General features: G+C 45.0%; 3 protein-coding genes across 5 annotated transcripts; 2 read left to right on the top strand and 1 right to left on the bottom strand.

Annotated features, from left to right (window-relative positions):
• Positions 1-3,987: 3,987 nt before the first annotated feature.
• Positions 3,988-8,788, top strand: TMEM159 (transmembrane protein 159). 3 transcript variants are annotated; one of them, XM_030958123.1, is made up of 5 exons: positions 3,988-4,329; positions 5,566-5,701; positions 6,084-6,252; positions 6,644-6,782; positions 7,944-8,788. In XM_030958123.1, exons 2-5 carry the CDS (start codon positions 5,630-5,632, stop codon positions 8,032-8,034), a joined length of 471 nt encoding a protein of 156 aa, XP_030813983.1. In that variant the 5' UTR covers positions 3,988-4,329; positions 5,566-5,629; the 3' UTR covers positions 8,035-8,788. The 3 variants fall into 3 exon arrangements, with proteins under 3 accessions (XP_030813983.1, XP_030813985.1, XP_030813986.1); XM_030958125.1 differs by lacking the exon at positions 3,988-4,329 and adding an exon at positions 4,470-4,596; XM_030958126.1 differs by lacking the exon at positions 3,988-4,329 and adding an exon at positions 4,666-4,766.
• A 3,743-nt stretch (positions 8,789-12,531) lies between these two features.
• Positions 12,532-18,221, bottom strand: ZP2 (zona pellucida glycoprotein 2). The gene is made up of 18 exons (XM_030958267.1): positions 18,181-18,221; positions 18,030-18,103; positions 17,785-17,868; positions 17,615-17,709; positions 16,706-16,876; positions 16,365-16,409; positions 15,962-16,126; positions 15,454-15,550; positions 15,190-15,371; positions 14,652-14,781; positions 14,323-14,504; positions 14,154-14,245; positions 13,946-14,070; positions 13,508-13,697; positions 13,118-13,253; positions 12,937-13,033; positions 12,764-12,850; positions 12,532-12,674 (listed from the first exon to the last, which is right to left on the bottom strand). Exons 1-18 carry the CDS (start codon positions 18,219-18,221, stop codon positions 12,532-12,534), a joined length of 2,136 nt encoding a protein of 711 aa, XP_030814127.1.
• Positions 18,222-21,880: 3,659 nt separating this feature from the next.
• ANKS4B (ankyrin repeat and sterile alpha motif domain containing 4B) lies at positions 21,881-26,553 on the top strand. Its single transcript, XM_030958370.1, has 2 exons — positions 21,881-22,044; positions 25,479-26,553. Exons 1-2 carry the CDS (start codon positions 21,881-21,883, stop codon positions 26,551-26,553), a joined length of 1,239 nt encoding a protein of 412 aa, XP_030814230.1.
• Positions 26,554-27,836: the final 1,283 nt, after the last annotated feature.

Here is a 27,836-nt window from a genome sequence, read left to right as displayed (position 1 = left end):
AGCAAATGCCAGTTTAAAAAAAATCTTATTTTTATATCCCTGAAAACGACTTAAAATCAGTTAAATACTTTACATCATACTAAAAACTCCACATGGAATTTGTAATGGTATAAACTCTGGACATTAGAATATTAAATCCTACCCGACTGACAAATTGACAGTGAAACAGTCCAAGTTGTGTGAACTGTATTACTGGGGAGGTGAAAAAAACCCTCTAGATTTTTTTAATGTCTACAAGGAGCCAATTATAGAAGAAGCTATTACCAGGATGCTGCTGGGAGAAAAAATTGCTCACAAGTACTCTGCAAAGTGTTGTACTACAAATGTCAGGATATCTGACATGTTTTAGGATTATGTTTCACCTCTTCAAGGTGACAATACTTTGACACGGCCTCCAGGATGCCATACAAAGTTCTGTCAGGATATATTCACAAAATTATTAAACCTCACAGTGTTTAAGATGCTTTTGGATGGCAACCTTCCTCAGTATAGGCCAAAGCCTCACCCATAGTCTGTTCTGAGTTTCCTAAATCAAACTTGTTTAGGAGATTCACAAAGAACAATTTCCTGAACACATAGTGACACTATGAGAAAAAGGAGGTGGAAGTGTGTTGTATGTGAGCACCAGTGAGTTAAATCACCATGGAAAAGGAAGTTATTACCCAATACAATTATGTTTGAATAAGATACAATCTTTTTTTTACATAATTTTAACACACTTTCAGCAAATGGTTATTGCTTTCTGAGGTATCACTGAAAAACGAGGCTGCTGGAACGTAGTTTCTATCAGACAAAATTGTGTCCTCTTCAAAGTAGAGCCCATTTAGAAATAAAATTTGAGAAAGGACTGATTTGATTTACCTCTTTGGTATTCCTCAGCATGCCTGCACACACACAGAAATAAAGACATTATCACTGCCAGACATAACTCATTAAAGAGAGCAAGAATTCCTCTTGATTAATGACTAAAGGATTGGGCCTTAGGGTACTTTAAAAATGAATAAATGATACAGTTCATTAGGATATCCATTCATTCATTCTTAAAGGTAGAAGAGTCATTAAAAAAGCCATCATTCATCCTAAAACAACTCCTGACTTATATGCCAAGTAACATTTCAAACTCCTAATATTTGAACAAAGAAATCCTTAATAAAAAGTACGTTACAAAGGATTAAGTCCAAAGAATATTTAACAAGAACATTGTGTCTTTTAATAAGCTTTCTTCCCATATCAAACCACTAACCACTAGTAATGGCCAATTGCATCTGAAGTTTTGACAAAGTTATTCATCTTTCACAGTCACAGCAGAAGGAACTCACCCTCAGGAGACTCGGGCTCTCTGTTGGCTTTAGTTTGTTCTGACTTTTCCGTTTGCTTAGAATTTTTTGGTCCTCTTCCTCTGTGTGAACATCCTGGTTACATGCACTGGAAAAGAATGAGAGATTCATTTCAGGTACTACACAAGGTGTCAATCAGCTTCTATCCCAGTTGCCAGGACAAAGAAAAATCAGCTCTCACATTCCCTGTTTACAACAATAAGCTCTCTCTTCCTCCAAACCTCCATGCTCTTTTTTTCACCATTCCTCTCAAGCTCACTTTTCACCTTAATCTTTTTAACTCCCCTCAGATATTCTTCAAGCAAGACTTTCTTAAACCCTGCCCTTCCCACTTCCTCCAACACCAGTCTCCTCCCTGCTGCCTGTTCTCTTCTAATGCCCCAGGGACCCTGGGCCCCCCAGCTGTGTTTTACAGCAGAACCACACATTAATTGCCAAGAAGAACAAGCCCAAGTCAAAATGAATGGGAAAGAGAAAGAGAGAGACACCCTGCATGCCTCTCACATCCACAGGATGCACAGGTGAGCAGGGTAAGGGCAGGTACTACCTGCAGGTGCCCTTGTTACCAGTCCCTCTGCCTGTCACAGCTTGGTGAACTGCTCTGACACCGCCTTTCAGTCCTCAGCTTGGTTGCCCCAGCTACAGCATAGTTAGTGCTTGGAGACAGAATTCCCTCCTCTCCCAGCAGAGAGGAAACAGCCCCTTTCAGTGTTGTGCCAAGCTGTGCTCAGGGAGATTCAGTTGTGGAACCAATGAGGAACTGTACAGGCTCCTTTTACCTCTGAAAGTTATGAAAAAATGTAGTCCTGAGATACCTGAAATATTCTAACTTTTGCATGAAAGCACTGCACAGAGCTCCCAGAGCAGTAAATGCTCTATAAACCCAAATCTTCTTAAGAAGAATTGGAAAATAATATTCAAGAGTCAAAATCTTGAATCCAAACACCTCTACCACTTTTCCACCATTCAGAATCAAACTCCCTGAAGATCTGAACACAGCAGGCGGGATAGTCTCTATTCCTCTAAGCCTGTAGGCACTTGCCTCCCACTCAGTCATCACTACATCCTGAGTCTTCCATCACATTCTTCCACAAATGGGAATTACAACCATCCAACATGACATCTAGCATAGTCTCTTAATAGCTACCCTCAAGAGGGCTGTGTACATCTTCTGCCAGTGCAACAAGAGTTCAAGTTTAAACCTTTTCCCATCATCTTTGCTATTTTCATCCAGTTTTCTGCGAGCTGTGAGAATGGCTGATATCCCTGAGTTAACTGCACAGTTTTCCTTATGCCTTGCCCTTACACCACCTACAAGTGGAACATTGTTGTTGGCCACTGTTCTTTAAACACGGGCCAGCAGCGCAGGGTACAAAATCAGCACTGCTGCTGCTGGTAATTGCTTGGCTAATGTGTGCTGTAAGTCTCCAAATACTTCAGTGCTGGTTTGCAACATGAATATTTTCCTGCTAATTGGAGCTGACACTGGCATGAAGACAAGCTCAATTAAGCAGCAGTTAAGAGTAACTACTGTTCCTCTGTGCACATCAACTTGGATGCTCTTATATGCATGCCCTTCTAAGTTGAATAACTTGTCTCTGCTGCTTGAAAAACATTAAAACCAGTTGTTTTGTATAGAGGAAGATTATATATGAATTTTTAGCAGAAGAGATAATTATGCATAGCAAGAAAATAATTTCTAAGGACTATGAGACTATCTTCAAAACTGCAGCTATGGCATGCTTGAAAACAGCCAGAAACTTAAAATCTCCAGTATACTTTAAACTCAGCTCCATTAAACTTTATAGTGCCATTATCACTGAGTTATGTCACATTGCAATTCTGCCAGTAAGTTTTCCCTATGTTCACTTTTTTAAAAAGTATACAAACCAACAGATTTATTATTATATACCCTTAGCGCACCAGGAATATCAATCCAATATGCACTTTAATAATATAAGAGATGAACATAGTAAGAGCTTAAGCAAAATACACTTGCCTTGACCATCCTCTTGTTGCAGGTATCTTGTGCTAGGCTTTTAGACCCGACAGTCCAAATATGTGTTAATATGGAAATCCTATTCCTTCTGTCTACACAAATCCTGGTATCTGAAGAGATCATTGAAATCAGCACCTCAAAGACACAGAGTTCCAACAGTGTAAGAAGTCTAACCCCCATACTTCATAAAACCTCTTTTTGCATTAATTTCCAAATGAAACATGTTATTTATTTTGTTGCCTTTAAAAAAATAATCATGAAACCGTTAACATCCATTTTGTAATACCCTCATAGGCGTCACCAATTAAACGATTAAAGCAGGCACGAGAAACATGAATATTTAACTCATTTCTGATTGCAATTTACAGCATGAAAACAATCAGAATAGCAGAAGCTGGGAATTCACTGAACCTCAGGCTTGCCTGCTCACACCCTCATGATGGCTCTGGAGAACAGCCAGGCCAAATCATCGTGCGACACACCTCACCGGGCATCGCTGCCGAGAACAGTCCCGGCCAAAGGCTCAGGCACTGCAGCCGCATTGCTTTTGCTGAAAACCCGGCTGGATTCCGAACGCAATTACTCCTCACATGGCACATCTCCCCGAACAGGTTTGCCACGTGGGCACCAAAACACCCGGAGGCAGCAGGACAAGGTGGGAACGTGTGGGAACAGCCACCGGGACGGGGGAAGGTGGCGGAGCCAGGTGAGGCGTCCCACAGCGGCTGTTCCAGCGCTCCTCACGGCGTCACCGAACACTCCCAGCTCGCTGCGAGCTGCCTGCCAGCCTGGGGACGGTGGCATTGCAGACACCCACGGAGCGACTGCTGCCACCGGGGCCGAGCAGCCTCTGCACGCCTCCACAGCGGCACGGAGACCGCAGATACCCTCATTTTCCGTCCTCCATTCCAAAAAGCTCCAGGCTGCATGTCCTAAACCAACACAAACCTCTAGGACGGACACTCATGAGGGTGCCCGGACTGAGCGGCTGAGGTAGGGTCGGGGTGAAGGGCAGGACAGCAAGGGGGACGCGATAGGACACCCGAGGGGCATCACGCACCGCCGCCAGCCCCAGCGGCCTTTGCAGCCCGGCCCGAGAGCCGCACGCCCACGGCCGCGCTGCGCCGCCACAGGCGGGCCCTGCCCGGCCCCCGCGGGGAGGAGACAGCGGCGGGAGAGCGGCGCTCCCCCAGCCCGGCAGGCCCGGCAGCCGGGGGCGAGCGGCCGAGGGGGCCGCGGCCCGGCGGGCGGCAGCCGCAGGTGAGGGGACATTGCCGGGGCCGGCGCCGCCCCGCTCCGCCAGCCCGGGCTCCGGCACTGCCCGGCTGAGCGGGAGGGCCGCGGCCCGGCAGCGCTGCTGGAGCGGGGCCGTGACCCCCATTACCTGCGGGGGACACACGCCGGGGAGCCGCTGTCGGCCCGGGGCGCTGGTTCGTGGGGGTGGTTGGGGGGTGATCGCTGTGCCCTGGCCGCGGTGCTGGGTGCCGGTGCAGGCCGCGGGCGGTGGCCGAGGTAACGCCCGGGCTCGGGCGCGCCCCGCGGGCAGCTCCTGCCCGGCGCTGCCGGGGCTCACCCGCTGTGTGTGACAGTGTGTGACAGTGTGCCCGGGAGGGCCCGTGTGTGTGCGGGGGCACGGCGGGGACACCGGCGCCCTGGCTGCTCGGGGTAGCAAACAGCAAGATGCATCCTCTAACCTGCCCCTTGTAAGGGTCCCCCTGCAACAACAGCTGGAATTTTCAGGGAGATTACTGAGCTGAGGTTTCTCTGAAACTGACACCATTCAATATGTGCAGAGCATCTGAAAGCATTTTGCCTTAATACGCCGAGTTTTGAAGCTGTGTGGGGTATGCTCTCGATGCTGAGCACAAGGATACTCGCAGAAATGAGTGTCATTAGTGTGTTACCGGTTTCCAGAACCCATAGCAACAAATTGTCCATGCAGGTGGTTAGAAGTGATGTTTTTACTGGTAAGTGATTACCCTGACGGGTAAGCACGGGGTTAATGTTACAAAGGAAGAAGGTAAGAGTCGTCTGTATCTTGCTGCTCGGCTGTGGGAGTTTCAGAAGAGCTTGCAGGGACAAGCCCTCTACATTTGATGTGCTTTTCTTAAAAGTAATGATTTAGACTGTGTATCATTTCAGCTGAAACCTGTATTCTCTCTTTATACAAAGGGAACATTTTCAAAAAGTGTCTGTATTAGCCTGTTACTAATTGTACCTTAATTTTAGGGGAAATTGGATAGCAGAGTGAGAACTGGCTGTTCAGAAGAGGTCGTGGCTGAGGATTAATAACATGTCTAAAGAAATGCAGGAACTACAGAAGCAATGGCACTCCGTGATGCAGATCATCCACAGCAACGCAAATGTGGGTCTGGACTGTAATTTTATATGTTTATAAAGCTCTTCCTTTTGTAACTATCAGGATATCACACCCTGGTTTATTTAAATGCACTCCCTATTTTTTTAATGAACACTGTAAGGCCTAGGGGAAGGCCTATCCTCCCAACCTTCAGTCAAGAAAGAGGGAAACCTGTTTTGCATTTTTGTGTTTTACTGGCATAACCCTTTAAGATAGTAGAGCAAGGCCCCATTCTTTTTAAACAAAGAGGCAAGAGGTGTTCCCTCTTCCAGCTGCAGACTGACAAAAGATCTGTCCTACCTGTGGTTCACTACAGTAGCATTGATCTGTGAAAGGTGTCTGTGACAAGAGATTTAAAAAATCTAAAACATTTTTCTTTCATCTGCAGGTTGTTGCCTTTATGAATTCTCGTGTTGGCCAATATTTAGATGACCATCCTTTTGTTGCCTTATCACTCCTGATGTTTATTGCAGTGTCAGCTATTCCTGTTGGATTTTTCCTGGTTTTTGTTGTTACAACAGCTGTAATGGCCTGTATTGGTGTGATAGTCATGGAAGGTACTGTATACATTCATGGATGTACTTACCTATTCCCTTTTAAGGCATGTTATCTTTTGCCTTTTTAATTTTTCCTTCTGGAAGTTTGAGTCCTAGCAATTGAGGATTTCTGCGTGTAGTTCTCAAGTCTCAGCAGTAGTAAAACTCTTAACACAAGAATAGTAATCTAATTAAGTGGAGTCTATACAGGGGAAATCCTATTTTCCTTTCTAATCTCAGCCACCAGGATATGCCTAAACCAGTTATCTTGAGCATGCATAGCTTTTAAGGAGGCTACCCAGATGAGTGAGGAAGATGGTTTTCCCAAATTGTTTAAAATTGGGGTTATGGTAGAATGTCAGCTCTTCTATTTGTACAGGCTTGTTTAAATAACAGAGCGCTGGTTTTTCAGGTGTTGTCATAGCCATAGGGGGCATAGCCCTCCTGTGTGTGCTGTGTGGCCTGGGAGCCCTGTCCCTGGGAGTTTCTGGAGTGCTGAGTGTTTCTTACGTTGCACTTTCAACTCTGGTCAACTACTGGTGTGCATCAAGGTGAGTATGGATGTGTTGATCCATGCTTGGATTTCAAACTCTGCAACTGTGCTATTGCATTCATTGCTTCAATTTTTTTTCTAAATGAGCCGCTGTTGCTTAGTTTACCAATGTTTCTTGAATACTTTGAATCTTGGGCTGCCCTTATGGCTTAAAATGCAGCATGCAGCTGTCTGGTCATTGATAGGTATTTCTAATGAGCATTAATTCACGTCCTTTTCCCTATTTGGGACAGAGGAAGCACAAATGGTCTTTAAATGTGCACATGCGAACACAACATGACATCAGGCAGTAAAATACACCTTTGTCTCACTCCAGTGTATTGCTTTAAACATCACCAAAACCTACTGCTAAGTTGAACTTTGTGTAGGAGATGAACCTTTTGCAGTTTTTCCTTCATGATGACCCAGCTATCTCTGCTTACCTGCATTTGTAGAGTAAGGGAACAAAATTCATTTTAGATTTGGGATAGGCAGAGAAGTACATGAAAAGAACAGTGTGGTCAAAATAAAAATAACAGGTTTTGTAGGATAGTGCACTGTGTAAGCTGCCAGTTGTGCCTCTCAGGACTTTGGAGGCCTGTTTCAGTCAGCCTTGCCTCAGTCAGGCAGCTGAGAGCAGGAGGCAGCAGCAGGCTGTGCTGGAGTGCCACCTGTGGCCCCCTGAAATACCTGCCAGGGAAAGAACCATAGTAATGACTGTGCCATGGGGAAGAGCAAGAAGAAAAATCACAGCTGCTCTCTTGCAGGCTTCCTCAGTTAGCTCCTTCAGCACAGCTGTGTTTGCACAGCTCTTGAGGACACACAAAGCTGCCTGAGATGGCAGCAGAGTGACAAAAGCATGGTGCAAAGCCCAGTTTCAGGGCATGCTGCCACATCCACAACACTACCCACCAGTCCCAGAAGACTTCTATTTTCCATAGCATATCCAAATGCATAATCCATCCTACACATCAGCCCCATTTAACTACAGCTTTGATGTTAAACCAGGTAACACTGTCTATTTTTTGTTCCTCTGTCTTTTGAGAAAAGCTTAGGTAGACCAGCAGCAGATATAAACATGTCTGGGAGATCTCAAAAACTCTGCTTTGTTGAGCAAAAAGTTAAAAGACAATAATAGGAAGGAACAGACAATAAAACCATTCTTTTCTCATGTACACAGGGCTCAGATGAGGAAGCAAGATGCTAATGGAAGTTTACCACAGAAGCAGCCTGGCTTGGATCTTTCTGCCAATATTGCAAAGAGTGAATAAATAGATTTCTCCCCATTTCATAGGCACTTAGCTGTACAATCCCAGCATTTGCTATGTAATTGTTTACTCATTAAGCATTCAATCATTGTGTACTCCTGGAAACTGAGAAAAATCAATATACATCTTACACTGGCGCTGTAAAAGGGATCTTAAGAATAATTAAGAAGCAGCAGTGCAGTGGTAAGAATATGTGCATGATGGAGTGTTCCACAGTTTGGTAAAGGGATGTAGTAATAGTTGGTACTGTTAAGTCAATGGCAAGTAGGTGGACAGAAAGGGGAGAGAGATATTTGGTTTCTCAGATTCTGGAGTTCTGAATGTACTCCCTTTAGTACAGAGCATGGTCATTTTGATACAAAAGTATCACAGTTCAGAACAGTAGAAACGCATTTTGAATGTGGAAAAATATTTGTAAGCCTTAACAACCTTTGTTAAAATAGAGCGAGTATACCAATGCTTTATGTTCATTATAAAGGGAAAAGTGGGTTTGTCATATGTCATGGTCAAAGCTTTTTTTTTCTCCCCTTAGATGTTGTCTTATTCCAAAGGGATATTTTACTTATTCTCATTGCCTCATCATATCAGGGGTATGCTTAGGTCTTGTTTAGGTATTTAAATTGCCTGGTTTGCTTCTCAGTTGTAACTTTGTGTATGTTATTTAAACTTTTTTCATTTTTGCAAATGTTATTATATTTTTAAGCATAAAGTATCTAACTATTTTAGTTTAATAAAGTGCTCTGTTTGTTTAACTAGATTGTCTTATTATTCTGGTTTATTTTACAGTAAAAGCAATTTTTTTCACATCTTGTTTTAGGAAGGCTACAGTTGGAGGTAAGGTTTTCTCCTTGAATAAAGTATTTTATATGGCCAACATTACTGAGCCACAAACTGCAGATTACTCCCCTTCTCATGCCTGTAAAGGAAATGCAGATGTCTAAGGTCTAAATTAGTTTTATTTAGTTTTGCATGAACCAACCGACCTGCTGCTTGACTAAAACATGGACATAGAGCCTACCTGAGCCATAACATGCTTCACAAAGTAGTGATGCTAATAGTTTCAGCTCTTAGGCTAAGCTGGCCTCACACTTCAGCTGTAGAGTGAAATAATCCCCCAAAGATTTCCAGGAGCCCTTTCTTTTAATGGCACAATAATTCAGCAAACAGCACAAAGCCACAGAACCAGCCTGCCCTCAGGCAAGGCTGCCTGCAAGAGCTTTCCAGGAGGCACCTCCAAAGACAGAGCAATAAAGCCCTTACACCTGCCTGAAGTTACAACACAATCTTTATAGCACAGCTCATACATGAATACACAGCTGAATCCTTTCCCCTCATTTTCCTTTATGCCCTCATCTTCTGAGGGGAAGAGGCATTACTTAATAAAATCAGCAGACACAAAAATAAGTTAATCCAGTCCTACTCAGAGTCTGACCCAACATGAACCATTTCCCTCTGCATTGTAAATGTATTTTTCATTATATAACTCCTTCTGTCCTCAGTACTTAGCAGGAACTAAAACTGTGAATTCTCAGTCACCTGCAGGTAAATTTGGAACAGTTCTCCTGCTGCCCTGACCTTTGCATACTTATCAGCCTGTCATTTCAAGGCTTCTCACTGTGTCCTTGCACCAAGAGCTGCTTTTTTCTGCAGTGCCATCACCAGAGTAAGGTTTTCAGTTGAGAGATGCTGAAGAAAATCTAGGTCAGCATAGAGTAGGTGTTTTACTGGAGACAGTAAGGCATCCCTTAAAAGGAGGGCACGGGTTTTTTTCTTCTTTGAATTATTAAAGACTGCAGTAAAGATAAGAAGTCCTTAGCAAGACAGGATCCTGCCAAGTCCACTTTTTCTCAGTTGCTCTCAGCTTTCTGCAGAACACCACCTACCCCACAAGAATCTGGCAGGAGACTCCCACCCCATGGCCCCATTCCCAAGCAGCTCCTCAGCCTACTCAGCTCTCACAGATCTGGTTCTCTGCCCCTTACTTTAGGCATACACATGCCTTAAGAGGCAGCCACTCTCATGGCCCTACAGTCTGGGGGACCCCAAATACCCCAAATCTAAGGAGATTTGGAGCAACCAACCGTGGTATGGCTCCTGGAGCAGCTGCTTGAGCTCAGGCTGCAGAGTCAATGCTGCCTCCACCTGCAGCAAGCTTCCTAATTCCTCTGCCTTCTTATGCAGCACCATCATCCCCACCTCACCCTGCCCCTGTGTTGGAACAGAGGAACCTCTGCATGAATGCAGGAAAGGAATAATTTTTACTTGTAAGATGAGCTTAAACTTTCCAGATAACACACTTGAACAGGGAACATAGGGGCAGCAGGCACACACAGAGGAAGAAATGCATGTGGCTGGGCTCTAGGGTAAATGATGTACAAAATAAGGAACACAATATTGTTTTAAGTTAAGAGCCTTCATTCAAAGCACCCCTGCAATGTCCCTAAAGAGCATTAAGTGAGCCACCCTGAGAGAACTATAGTTAACGCTCCCAGAAACCAGGGACAGGTCTCCTCTCACATGCCACATCTGACATCTTACCCTAGGCAAACAATATCAGCCAGGGGCAGAAACCAGGCAAGGACAACTTTCTCTTTGACCTAGATGCCTGTCACCATGTGCAAGCTCTTTGTCTCACCTCCTCACGCAGTAAAAATAGTACAAAATACAGAAGACAAAGAGCAAAAGTAAAGCTCTCACTGCTTCCCACACTAAAGGTACCAGAGTTATTTTAAATACCTTCACTAGTGCAAGTCTGCAGATTCACATATGTAAGACATGCAAGAAATATTTTAGCTTATTGGGATGTTAACTGACATATTTACATGTCACTGTAACATTATTTAGTAAACTCCAACCATCCTAGAGCAAAGGTTCAAACTCCATCAATGAGAAACAAGGAAACTTTTCTACCTGAACACACACAAAGATCTTTTCCCCACACTTCAGAACAAGAAGGGTGGAGAGAGGGAATATTAAGATCAGCCCTATTATGGTCAGAAGAGCTAAACAGCCCATACAGTTAGGTACAACATACAGTTAAGTACATAAACCCTCTTCATCAAGGACCACTTACCTGGCTTTTACAGAAATACTTCATATTCCAGCCAAGTGCTAAGTCAACAAGACTTAAGTATAACAGGTTGTTTGCTGGACAGTAACTTAAGTAATCCTTTCAAATCCTAACTTTATCAGGCCAATGACAGAAACTGACTTTTAATTAAGTGGCTCCAATGTGAGATTCAGTGTTTCATTGTTTTTATACCATTATAATTTTGATTAAATACTAGCATAAGGTCTAATGATCACATTCATCATGGTCTCTACTCCATGCTCTCTTTGCATTAAATTCACATTAATACTTGGAAAATGCATCCTGAAGTCTATTGCCTTGATAACAGCTCACAAACAATGGCTAAGTGAAGTAGGGGCTGTGGCAGACAAGCCCACAGCCTGTGCTGTTTAGGCACAGCACGTTGGACAAGTGTCAGGATCTGGCCACTGACTTGATCTAAAACCCTGCACACTCAGAGAACACAGAGCTGGACTTGAGATGATCACTCTCCCTGCTCACACAAAATTGCCAGACAATGTTTAACCTAAGGCTGTTACACTCCTACTACAGCAAAGCACTTTCACTCTGTCACATGCAGTTATATTTTATGCCTCATTTCCTTGACTACACAAGGCAACATGTACAAAATACAAAATAAGAACTGCATGAAAAACTGCCTCACCTCAGGTGGCAGTGTTACAGCTACAGACAGTGCTGTCACTATTGCAGACAAGACAGCTTTAGCTGTATTCACACTTTTCTTCCCCCAGTTTGAGGGAAGAAACTTTGTCACCCCAAATTACACACTCCTGGTGCCCCTATTAAGTGGCCAATGGAACTTCCAGCCATCAGAAGACCAGCCCTGGCAGCAGGAAGTCCATTCCCCTTCAGTTTTTCTAGTGTCCTTCTGGACTGCTATACACAGTAAAGCCTCCCTTTTCTGTGTATCTCCTTCAAAGACCTTCTGTGATGATCTGATTCCCATAAGGACAAAGGGGTTCGTTTTGGGTTTTTTAAACAGTAAAGTTTTAACACAAGCTCTGGGTGTTGCTAAATAATTTCAATAAAACCAGGTTTTAATTCCCAGGTACAGTGCAGGACTCATGTTTACAAGAGCAGCTGGAAAAGCTACTCACCCTGCAGATACTGGCACAACATGGAATTTTAAAATCCTTATTAAATGGAATCACAAATGTGAACAATGATAAGCAATTCAAGAAAGGAAATTGGCTGCAAAGTCCAACAGGAATTTAACATAGCAGTGATCTGTTTCAGAAAAAAAGATGCTCAGGAAATTAAGAATTATAGTCATTTTTAAGGACAAATCTACAATAAAGAGACATTCAGAGGATGAGCAGTGTTGATTTCTATAACTAGATGCAGGAGAGGGAATACATGACAGACACAATTCACCAAGTGACTACTCCAAGTTTATTTGGAAATGCACACTAATGTACCACATTTACCATATAAGCTCTTCTCTTTAGGCATTTAAGAAAAGCCAAAAATAGCAGCATTGTGGCCAGAGAGAGAACACCAACAGCAATCATTGCAATGCCAGCCCATGCCTCCTTGCTGAGGAGAGTGCTCCCTGCAAAGCAAGGGGAAAGGCAGTTTGTTTGTGGAGACAGATCCTCAGTAAGCCCAAGCATCACCCCCCAGCACCCCCTGGCTCAGTACCTTGGGCTGCAGACCACTCTTCTGGCACAAGGAGGACAGGGCCCCCCAGGCTCACCACAGCAGAGTTCACAGCTGCCATCCCACTTGCTACGACAGAAACACAGTACAGGTGAACCCCACAGTGCAGTGGGTTATCTTAGATCAGAACAACCTAAAATCCACCCAGACATTACCTCTCCTGCTTCTAGATGGCCTTGGGCATCTTGGGATGCACAACGGGGAGTCCGGGTGAAAACGGTGGCAGATCAGAACACTGCAGTGGAAGTACACCTGTGACAGAATGAGGAGTGAGACACCTCTTCATTTTGAAACAGCAACTACTCCTACTACTGCTCCAAGTGCAATGTCACCTACCAGGCCAGGAAGGGCTTTGTCACCAGAAACAAAAGCAAAAGTCTTCACTTCCAGCCTTTGGCGATAGTTAGCATAGCTGACACCACGTCCCACAGGGTGGAACACAGTCCTGTAGCTGTCTAGGTCATACTCACAGCTGCCAATAAATAAAAACCAAGTTAGAACATCAGGGTAGAGAAGATTTGGGTTGTTAGTGTTGACTCCTTCAAGCAGCAGAATTAAGTTCAAGGTTGAGGTGCTACCTTCTTCCTACAAATTCCAGCATCCCAGGGCAGCACTTAGAAGGCCCTCACACTTGAAGCTCTGTTACTAAAGAGGGAGCAGGGGAGAATTAGGGACTCCTCACACCCACTGCAAGAGGTGCTTTCATTTGTGTGGTGGGGCACTCACCCATCTACAACAATATTCCACTGGGGCAGTGATCTTGGCTCTTGGGAGGCCGTTGCCCAGCAGTCATCCAGCACCAGGTGCAGGTTGGGGTCATTGCGGTTCAGGACCTGCACTTCCAGGAAGATGGGCTGGCGCAGGTACCTCACTATGGGATACTGATCCTCACGGTAGGGCTGCCTGTACAAGTCCTCTGCAAGAGCCAAAGTCATTTATCTTTAGCGCAGAGTGCAAAGAGGGTCTCAAGCTCTTCAACTGCAGCTGCTTGAACAGCTCTGGCCAAGGGCCACAGATTTGGGGTATCTGCTTCAAGCAGCATGGATGAGCAGGAAGGAAGCACACCAGGACAGAAGTCCATATACCAGAACAGTTCACTCATCCACCCTCTCCTCCACAAGCTCCAGATACTTCCCAGCCAAATGAGCCCAGAGCCAGCTTTACCTGGGTAGCTTAGAAGAACTAAGGAGAGGGAGCCTTGATTCACTGAAGAAGGTGGAGGAGAAAGGTTGTCTACTTTTACAGTGAGGGAGGCATCACCATTGCTGAAGGAGCACATGACTGTTAACCTGTAACAGGGAAGGAGCAGGTAAGTCATATTGTTGTGTGGGTAATACAGTACTGGATAGCCTAAAGATGTTTCCAGACACACCTGAGTTCACTGTCCCTTGAGATCCTGCCCAGGGGAAGGTCAGTCCATGATGACCTCACCTCATTCTCATAATGAATCTGCTCCCCATCAAACTGCAGGTAAATGACAGCATTAGCGAGGGCACTGCCAGTGCCTGAATCCCACCCCCACCAGCCCTGGCCACACTCACCCAGTGCCTGGTCCCACACCCGTTCAGGGGGATGTGAAACCGAACCCTGTCATTCAAAGGTGACCTGTAGGCTGGCCTGCACACAGGATCCCTGAGCCTGAGTGTATCCAAATCCAGCAGCGGTGTGGTACTCTCTGCAAGGATTTCAAAATCCATGTAGCCATCCTGGGTGCACACAGCAGCTGTAACAGAGGTTCACACAAGTGTCATTGAGTCAGTGTCAGCTCTGTCTACCAGGAGTTGGTGAGATGAACTAATCCAACACAAAGTGCAACAATGATCCATGCTGAGGGAGCATAGCTGAGGAGCTGCAGGGGTCAGCCTCTTACCTATTGGTGTGTGCTTCTCACAGGGGCACTCAGGCTGCATCACCATTGCCACAGTCTCCCCATGGAAGTGAAAAGCCAGTTTCAAAGAGGACATGTAGTACTGAAGTCCTGAGCAGCTCTCCCCGCGTAGCTGAAGGACAAGAGTTATTCTCTTAGAGCTCTTGTCATGCTCTTTTTACCACATGCACCTGTTAGAGCTGATTAACAAATAAGCCAGTCCTGAAGAGCATACTGGCCCACAGGGGAAGCTCATTTGCATTGCTCCAGGCATGCCAAATACCTTCCCCCTCCAAGAGGGATATTTTCACTTCCATGTGTTTTTGCCAAAAGACTCCAGGAAACCCAAGTTACCTTGCATGATTCCTATCTATCACAAAGTCAGTTTGCATTCACCTTAATCACACCTGCCCTGAGCCAGCCACAGGGCATGACTGACTCAAAGATGCTTAGCCAAGGTCAAAGCTACTGTGCCTGTGGATCTCAAAACACCAAGGAGGTGTGATCACACCAACACCTGTGACTCAGGGATTAAACTCACCCTGGACTTCAGGATTCCCCTGCTAATATACAGCCTGATCCCTCTCTGTGTGTCCAGAGTGATTCCATTTTCCTGAAGCTGATCCATGGGGATGGTCTTATTCTCTACGTCCACATCCATAAGGATCCCTGGAAAGGCTGGGATGGCAACAATCATGTGTGTTGCATTACAGATTGCTGGACCTGCAACAACATCTTGGATAAATATAACATCAGCTTCCCTGGGGCAAAAGGGGGTCAGGTTCTGGCTTTTTCCATGCAGTACCTGGAGCACAAAGCATTCTTGACTCCACAGTCAGTCTACGCTCAGGAGGGCCGTACATGAGCTTGAGTGCCACAGTGTAGAGCACCTTGTCATTGAGCTGACAAAGAAGATGGAGCTCTGTTAGATAGGGCTCAGCTCTGATCCATCACAGGACCAACCCCAGAGGGCCACATACTGCATCAGGTTCAGGTTTGCAGCAGCAGGTCCTTCCCACTTCACCCTTTCTAACAACAGCTGCTGATCATGAGACTGCCAGTGAGATGTTCCCAGGACTGGCTGTAGCTGGAATTCTGCTTCTGGAGATTCCCGCTCACTGGGCCTTCCCAGACCCTTGTGCCAGGCAGTTCAGTGACAGCTTTGCCCACACCAGCTCAGCCCAGCAGTGCATCAGCCTGACATCAGCTCTGGCCCTGGCCTGAAAATGCTTTCCCCAGGTCTGCAGGAGGGAGACAGTGCTGCCCAAACAGGGGCTGGGTAACTCCTCAGTGCTGATTCTCCATCCACATACCTTGTAGGACACAACTCCAGTGGCAGCAAACGCCACCTGAAAGATCAGGTTGTGGCCATCAACTAGAAAGCTGTAGCCTTGCTGCATTGCTTGCCCAAGGCTCAGCTGATGTACTCTGGTGCCATCATCAACTGACAGATTCCAGGACATTGGAGTTGCTGGAACCTGCAAAGCAGGAAATCAAACGACACAGAAGCATCAAGGCATTAGATTGTCACTCTGCAGGGCTGCCACCTCCCAGGCTTTACATTCAGCCCTATACTGACAGGGCAGAACTAAGCTTCCCAACAAGATGCAAGTCCACCAGAGAGGTCCCTGCCCAAACTTGGAGAAATCAGGCTCAGTTTATCCCAAAACCCCAGGCACTCCCCCCAGCTCCCTTCACAGGCTGGAAGGAACATACCTTATGCTCATCACTGAGACTTGAAATGAGTCCTGGGAAGGAAACCTGAAACACATCATGAAAATTAGACTGCAGGGACTTGCAGGGTAGTAGCCACACAGCAAAATCTGCTACAGCTTCCCAAAGTAAGCTGACAGCATCAGCTTCCACTGCAACAGGACTGGAGGCAGACTGGGTGCATCATTAATGACCATCTGCAAACCTGCTCTCCAAAGAGCCAGCAGCCAAGAGACCTCCTTGCAGCTCATTGGAGCTTTCTCCAGATCCCAGACACAGCTCCAGGAGCTCCTGCTTTGCAAGCCTCAGAGCAGGATCTAGAGCACTCCCACCCCTCCACTTACTGCCATGAAGTCTTTGGTGCAGTTTGTAGCACTAGCAAACACAGGAGCAAACACAGGAGCAGTGACTTCATCTACAGGAATGCTGTCACAGTGAGTGCTGTAGGTGATATTTGTCTCCTCTCCCATTGTGTCATTCACCATCAGCTTCAGCCAGAGCTGGTGCTGACCATGCTACAGACAAGAGACATGAATTAGAAAGAGGCTGCAGTACTCACTACAGCATGAGGGCACTAAAAGCCATTGGGCCTGAACTCCAGCTCCAGAGCTGGTTTAGGTGTTTGCACCAGGACAAGGTGACTCTTGCTTTAAAAGCCCAAACAGAAAGGATGAGCTCTTTAGGAAAGCGGGGGCACAGGGTTAGGTTGAAGAGCAGAAGATACAAAGGTAACTGCAGAAGTCAAGAAGAAAACCCCAAGGAGTAGCAGGATTTAGTGCCAGAGAGTCACTTGTCAAAAAAAACTAAGCTAATAAACAGCAGAAGAGAGTCCTGTGGTATTTCAAATACTTAAAAGCAACAGATACCAGTAAAGCATCTGGTTCTGGCCTCCCACTGACTACTCTACCTCAACAGCTATGATCAGCATATGGTGGTAATTATCTGTCAATGCATATTTAAATAGATTGGTGCTCTGAAACTCTTGAACTTGGTCCCTCTCCCTACAAGAAAACCTGTCAAGTAATTCAAGTCTTCTACAGGAGAACATAACATTTATGGCAGGCTGAAGGATTTAATGCATAGTTGAAACAATAAGAATTTCAGTAGCTTTGGGGTTGATTTTCTTTTTCAATTTTTGGCATGAAGTGCTCTTCTATAAAAGTTTTAGATTATCAGAAGTACCCTCAGTCTTGAGGAAAGAAATAGAAATCCTATTAAACCCAGTCCCATTCCCAGGATGAAGGCTCCTTTACCTGCCGGCTGGTGCAGTTGACAAACAGGACACTGAGTATCAGCCTCTCATAATCCACAGTGTGCTCACAGGACACGATCTCCTCCCCACTCACATCTAGGAGGGATGGGGAAGATTAGCCCTGCAGCAGGCAGGCTCCAGCAGAAGGGCCAGGGCAGCAGCAGTACATACCAACAACACACACATGCCAGGAGTAGTTGCTAAGCTCTCTGGAAAACTCAATTTCCATCCCATGCCTATGGCAGGTCACATTCTCTGCAGAACAAAGGCCACCATGAGCTCCAGCAAACCCTCCTGGAGGCACACACCCTGCAAGCCCCAGCCGGGCACCCTTCAGAGCCTTTCCATGCCAAGGCAGAGGGGATGCAGCTCCAAACAAACCCAAACCCACATCCCCACCATAGAGGGGACATTACCCAACAGATCCTGGTCCCCCAGGCCATCAGCACAAGGGGCTAAGCACAGCAAAAATCCAAACAGGAGCAGCAACCTGCAAGGAAAAGAGAATCAAGTGTGAGAGCAGCAAGGAAAGGACCCAGCTCTCCTTGTACCCCAAACCACACTCACCACATCCTTGAGGTGCTCCAGCACTGCTGCTCAAACCCCATCTCTTCAGGGCACCACAAGCTTGGCCTGTGGCTGCCCAGGGAGGGTTTTATAGGCCCTGGGTCTGGTTCACACAGGTGCCACCTCTCTGCTGCCCAGGGAACCGAGCACTTGCACCTGCTGCTCCTTGAGTCGGGTGGCTCACAGGAGACCTTAAGGTAATACTGAGTCTTTAACAGGGGTTGCTCTATTTTGAAGGCATCCTTTTCTCGCTCTGATAATGTGTTCCCTTAATTCCCATGTTAGATATTTCATGGAAAAATGCACGTCTCTTTTGGCAGTTATTTTTTCAAATGGAGTTTTCTGTGCCAGCATGACAGCATTTGAGACACCAGTGAGCTCAGCATGGCTTTCCTTGGGACTATTTGAAGCACTGGTGAAGATATCATGGGGAAGAGATCCCTGAAACCAAGGAAAATATTTTAACAAAGCAAAGAGCCTGAATGGCAGGTCAGGACTTCAACTTTTGAGCACTCACAGCAAAAACTGCAAAAGTCCCTGTGATACAACAGATAATGTCACTGCTCCCTGCTGTGTGCAGGCTCTGCAAGGGATGCCCTTGGATCCAGAGCAGAGCAGCAATCACATCAGCTGGGTGTCACACTGAGCCTGACATGGGTGACCCTCAGCCTGGCTGTGGGAACTGGCTGCTCAAGAGGACATCCCTAAGAAGTGAAGAAATAAACTCTTATTTTTGTTTTTAGTATTGTCATCATCTCTGAATTGTGTAGCCACGATTACCCAGTGTGACTAATTTCATTCTTCTCTGAGCCCATTAGTTCCAAAGATCTCATTAGGCCAGCAGAGCCTCGCTTGCCTCCCCTAGCATGTCCTTTACCGTACCACATTTGGTGCTTGTAAAAGTTGCAATGAGGAAATGTTGTGCTGGGAAACACCTCATGCAAAACAGATGGCACAACAACATCACTGTGCAGGTTTATGCTCCAATTTATCTACAACAACCTAACTGGTGGTGCTGCAGCCTTTCAATGTAAATATTTTGTTTAACTGGCAATATTTTATTTGAGACAATGCTCAAATTAATAGAGTATACCCATATATACAGTGAAATCCAGTAGCAAATCAAAGCTGCTGGTTAAATAATTCATTAGTTTACAACACCATGTAGCACCACAACAGAGTTTCTCATGGGCCTGGTAAGACATTTCAATTGGAAGTGGAATGCTTCTGAAGTTCTTTTCACACACAGAAAGAAAAGCTTCATTCTAGCTATCCAGGGAGTTTTAAAAGTTCACAATTTTGAGCTTTAGTCTCAAAGGAATAATCTCCATTCAGGCTGAGAAATTTACCTCATTTGACGTTGAATCATTTATTCCATTTCAAGTTGGGGTTTTGGATGGGACAACAATGAACAAGTACCAGGAGTTTAGAAACAGATGAAGATTTTGTTTGCTCTTTTCTTTTTTCCTCTTTTTTGTGATGCCCACTTTTATGACAGAAATAATAATAAAGCTGGCAAAGTCCTGAAGCTTCTCCCCAGCTGACATGGGTTTTGCTTTACCTCTAATTAAAACTTGCAAGAGCAAGAGTTTTCCACTTAGCATTGTACCAGGTAAGTTTAAAATCAATATTTTCAGATGTTAATGGCAAAAATCACTCTGAGATCAACACTTTGTGTGCTGCATTCATTAAGAGAAAAGCAAATTAAGGTACTTCTGTAGTAAAAACTAAGGATCTTGAAAATTAAAAGGACCCTTCTGCCACCAAATCACTTTTCATGAGTGTATCATGTTTCCTCTCTCCTACCAGGCATTGGTGGTATATGCAGTATGTGAATGGTGATCATTTTACCCCTGAAAAAAGGCCAAGTAAAAGAAATAAAATTCAAAGGCATTAATAAACATCTGATCTTATATATATATATATATATATATGTATATATATATACACATACATGTATTACCTATCTTTGTTCTGCAACAGCTAGTTTTTCTTGTAGCTGTAAATTTAGCTCCGTGCTGAGCCTGGTTAGAAAGAAAACAGAATAAATGTCTGCATTTTTATTAGAAAAGTGTTAATGCAGTGCAGGGAACCTGAAAGTAAAACTGTCTTCTAAAGTGGGGATGGACACTGACCTGGGTGAGGCACAGCCCATCCTGACTGCTCTGGGAGGGCAGGACAGCACCAGGGACACCAGGGACACTCTGGGTGACACAAGGGACAGCCAGGGCTTGGCTTTACCCTGACCTGGAGCTCTTAATTCAAAGGTCCAAACCTGTCACTGGCTCTCCTTGTCCTCATGGGAAGAAAAGGGTTGGTACAAGTTCATTCCTGAAGAGCTCTTCAATGCCTGTCTGAGAAAATAATGGAGAGAGAAAGACCATTTTGAGAGGTCTCTGGTGTGTCACAGGGGCAGAATTATGGGATGTAAATGAGGTGGCAGAAATCCATTTGGGGATTGCACCAACTCTGAGCAAGGAGTTGGTTTGTGATTCTCTAATGGGGGCACAACAAGCAACAAAACCCCTCTGCTAATTGCTGAGGGTAGAGTCTCTGAGATCCAGGTTAATTCAGTGAGTCACAGAGAACAGCTTGGCAAAAAGTGATGTTTATGTGGCAGCTCTTGTGAATGTGGCCAGGAGAACCCTGAGCTCACAGCACTGCAGGAAGCTGCAGCAACCTCTTACCAACTTCTCAGCTGCTGTCTGAAAACTGCATTTTTATATGGCTTGCTCTTAGTAATTCTTTTGAACTTTAAGTTAGAATTAATCTAATTCAATAAGTTTCTGGTTGTAGAGGTAGCCCTTAATGCCACTGAACTCAGGGGAAATTACTTCTAAATCAAGAAATCATTATTTGTGATGGGCAATGGACCCATCTGCTCCCAGGCAAGGACCACAGTGCCCAGCTGGGGCAGTGGGTGCAAACCCATCATGTTCCCTTTTCTGGAATTCCCTGTGGTATCCTGAGGGAATCCTGCACTTTTTTTTTTCTGTGTCTAAACAGAGATTACAATATCTGTCAGAAGAGTTTTATATTTGGCAATTTCCTGAAGATTTCCTGAAAAAATGCAATTTACACAGCTGTGGGTTTGCCAGCTGTGACTTGCAGAACTGTTGGGGGTTTTATCCAAACATCTTTTACATGTTTTCATTTCCAGTCTGTGTACACAAAATGGTTCCATGGAAGTGCCTGCTTTGACAGGGGAGGGACTTGTTTTCAAATACAGCATCCCAGTAAAAGATGGGTTACAAAGGACTTCACCAGTAAAGGTAACTGCTCGTGCTTTTCCTCCCATCAAACTCAGGGATACTTTATTCCTTGGGGTGAAACCTGGTCACACTGACAGTCATGGCCTTTTGAAGGTTTTTTTGAAGTTCTTTTTGAGTTCAAAGTCCTTTTGTAATTCCCACAGAACAGTCAGGCAAAGACACGGAGAAGATGACTGGATCCCCTCTCTAAGGAGTCAATTATGCAACAAACTGAACATGGCAGAGCCACCTTCCAGGAAACGAAAGCATTCCCCACCCACAGCTCCAGACAAAGAGCCTGCAAGGATGAACTTTGTCTCCCCATTCCCCTCCTCACAGGGATGTCTCAGCTTGTAATCATTAATGAGCTCTCCTGTGATGGAAGAGTGACTGTGCAGCCTGGATATTGATTGCTCAGAGCTGCCTGGGGGAACCAGGAGCTGCTGAAAATGTCGAGCAGGTACCACAAAGCAGCGGCCGACGGCAACGTGGACCTGCTGAAAGAGGCCACCAAGAAAGACCTCAACACTTCAGATGAAGATGGCATGACTCCCACCCTTCTGGCAGCCTACCACGGGTACCTGGAAGCTCTGGAAGTCATTTGCAGGAGGGGGTAAGTTCAGCCAGCCCCAAAACTGCAATTCCTGCCCCGTGTTTCTAAGGCCCCAGTGACCTCCGGCCCCAAAGGCTGAAAATCACAGAAATTCCTTTAAGGCATTGCCAAGAACTGTTTCTGTAGTGGCAGTGGTTTAGGTCCAGAGCCTGCAGGGAGGTCTCTGCTGTTTCTCAGACAGGGGGTGAGGAGCCCTTCAGGTGTCTGTAGTGAAAGCGAGTCAGCATCCCCAGGAGCACAGCGGGTCCTGCAGAGAGCACTCCGAGAAGCAGGGCCCTGGCACCTTTCCTTTCCTCACTGGAAAAGGCTGCCAACAGCCTTTGAGGATATCTTGAGACAGGTTTCATAGAGAAATCCCTAAATTTGAAACAGTTTTAGCAAAAAATATCTCCCATTTGCTTCCAAAGTGCGGTTAGTAGGCACTTGTGAAGATATAATGCTGTCCAGAGGTGAGTCACAACAGACAGCCTTGAGCCAGTAACATCTAAAATGGTTATTTCTGTGATCTTTTAACAACCACCATCAGGCTAAAATGGAGAATAGTGATTCAGAAGCCATGATAGGACCCTTGTAAACCATAAAAAAAAAGGAAAAAATGAAAGGAAGGTTTTCTACAGGTTTATTTTCTAGTAATAAAATGTCTGAATCATTTAAATGTCTTACATGGTTAGAATGTCTTATTGAAGTGGTAATTACCTCTCCACCATCAGTACTCTATTGCTCAGTGCCTACCTTTTAAGCTGTGGCTCTGTAATAACATCTAATTAAAGAAAATCTGCCCTTGTGTAGAGATAGAGTTAATAAAACATTCTTTTGCAGAACAGTGAACAGATTGCAGGGAACAGCTGAATAACTATTTGGATTTATCTGAGTTTTCTTTTATTAAAAATTGAGTTGAAAAAAAAAATTTTTCATAGATTTGCTTTATAGCTCGTTGGGCTCAGGTGTGGCTGTGGTATCACAATGAAAAAGACCTTTGGACTGCGTGGTTGTTGCTGTGTCCTCAGGAAAGGCAAAAATAGATTGACAGTTTTTCAACTTGTGCAATTAAGGCAGCTCCCAGGAAATACCTGTCAATAATGTTTGTCCCTGAACACCTACAAGCCAGAACAACTAGATAAGGAACAAATAGAAGAGGTTTGTTTTTTTTTTCAAAATTTGAGTGAAAAATATATCTCCTACCGCATAAGCTGAAAGAAATCACAGCAGATAACATAAATCTCAAAATTTCTGTATCTTTTTCTAAGTCTTTTTCTTGGTAGAGAACACCTCAAAATCTTCAAACATATGTGTTTACCTCTATTTTAATCCAAGATTTCTTTACACAATCAGGAAGATGTGTCTGTCAAAGGTATGGCTGCATTCTCACTGTTATTTTGGGGAGAAGCTGAATTTTAGATGCTTGAGCTGTTCCAGTCAGTTAATATTTTCTTGTGAGAAAGTATTTTAATTATTTTTTACAAATTCATCCTTTCCTTGAAGAGGTTTCCTGAAAGAGGCTCTGAGGTACAGGGCAATTTTCTTTAGAGTGGTTGCAGATTTTAGGACTCTCAAGCTTTGGGCCTTGGAAATTTAGCAATAAACCCTTTTCATCTTGAAATAATTTGTCTTCCCAGGCATCAGGAGACATTTTCTCTGCTTGCCTTGCAGGTACATGAATAAAGGCAAGACCAAATAGCAGAATCTGCTCTCTTTTGTGTGAGCCTTTTCCTTGGGCAAGCAGGGAGTATGAGAACCCAGAGCAGATGCCAAACCTTGCCCAAAGTCCCACTGAGCTGGGAGCAGCCCCTGCAGTTTGTCAGTTGTCCGAGACTCAAAGTCTGGCAGGTTCCAGGGGGAGCAGAGACCACAACCAGCTCTGAAGGGGGAGGGATGACCCAGCCCTCCCCAGCTCCGGGTGCCCAGCCAGATCACAAATGTGGGAATGCAGGAGCCCAGCACGCCCAGCCACAGCCAGGCAGCTCCCTAGGGCACAGCCACAAGAGCAGAAATATGTACACATGGCTGCCACATGTCTGAGTGGAGAAACTCTGATCCTCAGCTGCCACCTCCTTGCGGCAAAGCCTGAGCAAAGCTGGCTCTGCTGGACCCCTGAGCTCAGCCCTGCCCGGGGCAGCTCAGGCTGAAGCTGTGCTCAGATCTGATCCCCAACAAACCTCACAGTGCTTTTCTGCAGAGCCACAAAGGCAGAGAGGATGCCTGGAGGACATTCTGTGACAGGATGTACCATGTCTTCCACAGCACAGCTCCGAGTCATTGAAATGCTTGAACTCCCAAGAGTAGAAATTCTTGAACTCCCAAGAGTAGAAATTTTCCTTGCAAATTTGGTCCCTGGCTCTGAAGTCAACAAAGATTTTGGGCTTCTGTGGCCACCCTGTTGGTTGGTCACAAGAGGACACAGACTCTGTTCTGAGCATTGCCAAGGCTGACCTTGCCAAATGTGTGTCTAAACATTCAAGCTGATTCTTGTCTGCAGGCAGCAGTTCAGTGCAAGGTCAGTGCAAGAGTTAAAAATCAAGCAATACTTTTCACTGGCTTTAAATTCAATTGAAAAATGTGGCATTTTATTTTCAAATGAACTTCTGCCTTTCAAACCATCATGAGTAAAAGCAGCTTACATAGAACAAAAGAGTTGACAAACAATGGCATCTATCTGGGCTTAAACTAATACCAATGGAGACAAATGGGTAATCAGGGCTTTACTCTGGATCATTTACCTATTACCTACCTAAAAAGTTACTGCAGGAGCTCATTAAGTGTGTATCACTGTGGCCAGTGAGGAAACCTTCTAAATTGCTCTCTATTTGACATGCAAAAGGAACAAATCATCAAGAGCACTTTAAAACATTCCATGGAAAAGTTCTTGAAACAATTTTGCCAGTAATTCCAATGAGAATAAGTCAAAGCCTGAGCCCACTTTTGCTTGCCAGACCCTGGGATGATAAAGGAAATGCCCTGGTTCCCTTATGGGGAGATGCAGCCACAGCCCTGTGGAACTCTCAGGGCAGAATTAGAGCTCATGGCACACACAGGCACACTCAGGGCAAAATTGGAGCTCATGGCACACACAGGCACACTCAGGGCAGAATTAGAGCTCATGGCACACACAGGCACACTCAGGGCAGAATTGGAGCTCATGGCACACACACAGACACACTCAGGGCAGGAGTCAGAGCTCATGGCACACACACAGACACACTCAGGGCAGAATTGGAGCTCATGGCACACACACAGACACACTCAGGGCAGAATTAGAGTTCATGGCACACACACAGACACACTCAGGGCTTGTGCCAGGGGTGCAGCCCTGTTCTAGCAGCTGGAGCCAAGCTGTCTTTGTCCCTGGGCTGTTCTGAGAGCAGAGCACAGTGACACGTTTGGTGTCAGAGCTCAGTGTGGGTACCCAGCTCACCGTGTGCTGTTTTCCCTGGCAGGGGTGACCCTGACAAGTGTGACATCTGGGGGAACACGCCCCTGCACCACGCTGCCTGCAATGGCCACCTGCACTGCGTCTCCTTTCTGGTGAACTTTGGGGCCAACATCTTCGCTCTGGACAACGACCTGCGCACCCCCCTGGAGGCGGCTGCCAGCAGGGACCGCAGGGAGTGCGTCCAGATCCTGGACAAAGCTGCCACCGAGCAGAACCTGCTGAACCCAAAGAAGGTCTCCAAACAAAAGGCACAGGCCCAGAGGAACGTCGAGAGACAAATCAAGGAGTGTGAGAGGCGCCAGGAGAAACACCAGCAGGAAATGAACCGGAATTATATTAAAGAAAAGGTTGGAACAGTGAATTCTTCCAAAGGAACGCACTCCAGGGTAAAGTTGCCTGGGCTATTTGCTTCAAGTGCCACAAGTACTTTAACCAAAAACCTGAAAGATACCTTGAAACTCAAGACCAAAAAGACAACTGACAGCACAAGAAGGCAGGAAACACAAAGAAATGACCAAGAGGATGATATGGGTAGGAAAAGTGTGATGCATTTGTTTGATGAGAAAGAGGAGGATGAATTACTGAATGACCTTGGAGAGAAGAACCTTGGTGGTGATGACAGTCAGCTCTCCATTTTTCAGCGGCCAGGTCTTGGCAAGATTGTGTTTGGAAGGAATTTGGCTGCAGAGGTAAATCCTGAAACTGTGTCTTCTGAGAAGGAAGGTATAAGAGATACAATAGCCAGTGAGCTCTTTCAGTATGAAAACACTGAGAATGGCAGGGAAGATGATGCTGAGAACAGTGCTGATGTCCCTTGGAATGATGAAGAAGTCGTTTGGGATGATGAGGAAACAGAGAATACGCCCCTTGAGGTATTTCTGGCATCACAGATGTTGGATGAATTTCTTCCTGTCTTCATGAGGGAAAAAATTGATTTAGATGCCCTGATGCTATGTTCTGATGAAGATCTACAGAGCATTCAGATGGAGCTTGGGCCAAGAAAGAAAGTCCTGAATGCTGTGAATAAAAGAAAACAGGCACTCGAGAACCCTGGAAAAACTGTAGATACTTGCTTATAAATTATCATATCTGTTGTTGTTACCTACTGATTCATTACCTTTCCCTTTTACCAGTATTCAACTCTTTTTAGAAGTCTGCTAAAGCAAAAGGCAGAGAGGTTACCAATTGCTTTGGGAAGTACAGCAGGGATAACAATTTTTCTCTCTGGATGAGTAGTTCTGGTGAACAGCATATTAAGAATATTCTGCCAAAAAGCAATAATGGGAAGTTAAAAACCAAAAAGCTTTTTCTCCCTGAACTGTTTATGTGGATTGGATTTCTTTTGGTGCAGAAAATTTCAAATATCAGTGAAGGCCAGGCCTGCTGCATTCCTTAATAAAGGCCTCCCTTTTTTCTCCAAAACCACAAAGCAAAGAGCATTCTCAGAGCCTGAGAGCTTTGAGTTTTCTCCATTTGCTTCTGAAGGATCAGTAAAACCACTCTTCCTATGGCAGTATATAGAAAAGGAATCTGAATCTTGATTTTAGCTCTGGTTTAATGACTCTAATCACCTCTGAATTAATGTAAATAAGACTAATTTACAGCAAGTTTCATATATTTGTCAGTAAGGTTTTTACTTCTGTATTGACAATAATTTAAAAATACATGAAGTAGCTTCCCAAGAGATGTTCAGTGTGAGTTGTATATTCCTTTCTTGTCTCATTAGGCTGGATCCAATTGCCAGCACCCACAATGTCCTAAATGTCATCAAGGCTGTAATACTTCCAACTACAAGAAGCTGAGGTTTCATTTTCAAAATTTTGGATCTATTTTGGTATATCCCCAGCCTGTTCCTATAGGCTTGCATTTTCCATGCAAAGTCCCAGAAATGAGGATTCATCTCCCACACCATTTTCTGTGGGTTGTTGTCAGCTTTAGCCTGAGAGCTGTGTATCACACACACAGCTCATGAAAATAAAAAAAGAAAATGAGCTATGCTGCTGTGGAAGCTCCTGCTCTTCCCACTCTGTCTGGAGGCATTCACAGCAGGGTTCCCCTGTTCCCTTGGGAAGCCAGCACTATCAGATACAAATTAATCACTCCTGTTGAGCTTTGTGAATCTAATAAAGTGCTTTTAGCAGCCATGCTCTGGCTAAGATCACAGATTTTGCATGCACATTCATTAGCAGAACATTTATCTTTAAAGCTCTTTTTATATCTTTCCATTAGCCAGCTATGAGTTTTTCCTTAGGGCTATGCTGCATTTGTGGATGCTAATCCTGGTTAATGATCTGTTTTTTTCATGTTTCTTCTTTCCACATCATTTTGTGACTGTGATTTGTATATTATAATATCTTTTATT

Source organism: Camarhynchus parvulus, chromosome 14 (genome assembly GCF_901933205.1).
Source record: "Camarhynchus parvulus chromosome 14, STF_HiC, whole genome shotgun sequence".
Lineage (NCBI taxonomy): Eukaryota > Metazoa > Chordata > Aves > Passeriformes > Thraupidae > Camarhynchus > Camarhynchus parvulus.
Note: the sequence above shows the minus strand (reverse complement) of the source record. Positions and strands in the feature narration are given on the sequence as shown.

What these genes read in the sequence shown, in the direction of transcription:
- TMEM159 (XM_030958123.1), top strand. Translation starts at nt 5,630, where the DNA reads ATGTCTAAAGAAATGCAGGAACTACAGAAGCAATGGCACTCCGTGATG. An exon ending in TCATCCACAGCAACGCAAAT is followed by an intron (nt 5,702 to 6,083) that starts GTGGGTCTGGAC and finishes TTTCATCTGCAG; the next exon opens with GTTGTTGCCTTTATGAATTC. An exon ending in TGGTGTGATAGTCATGGAAG is followed by an intron (nt 6,253 to 6,643) that starts GTACTGTATACA and finishes CTGGTTTTTCAG; the next exon opens with GTGTTGTCATAGCCATAGGG.
- ZP2 (XM_030958267.1), bottom strand. Translation starts at nt 18,221, where the DNA reads ATGGGGTTTGAGCAGCAGTGCTGGAGCACCTCAAGGATGTG. An exon ending in AGTTCTTCTAAGCTACCCAG is followed by an intron (nt 13,698 to 13,945) that starts GTAAAGCTGGCT and finishes TGGCTCTTGCAG; the next exon opens with AGGACTTGTACAGGCAGCCC. An exon ending in ACAAAGCCCTTCCTGGCCTG is followed by an intron (nt 13,034 to 13,117) that starts GTAGGTGACATT and finishes ATTCTGTCACAG; the next exon opens with GTGTACTTCCACTGCAGTGT.
- ANKS4B (XM_030958370.1), top strand. Translation starts at nt 21,881, where the DNA reads ATGTCGAGCAGGTACCACAAAGCAGCGGCCGACGGCAACGTGGACCTG. An exon ending in GAAGTCATTTGCAGGAGGGG is followed by an intron (nt 22,045 to 25,478) that starts GTAAGTTCAGCC and finishes TTTCCCTGGCAG; the next exon opens with GGGTGACCCTGACAAGTGTG.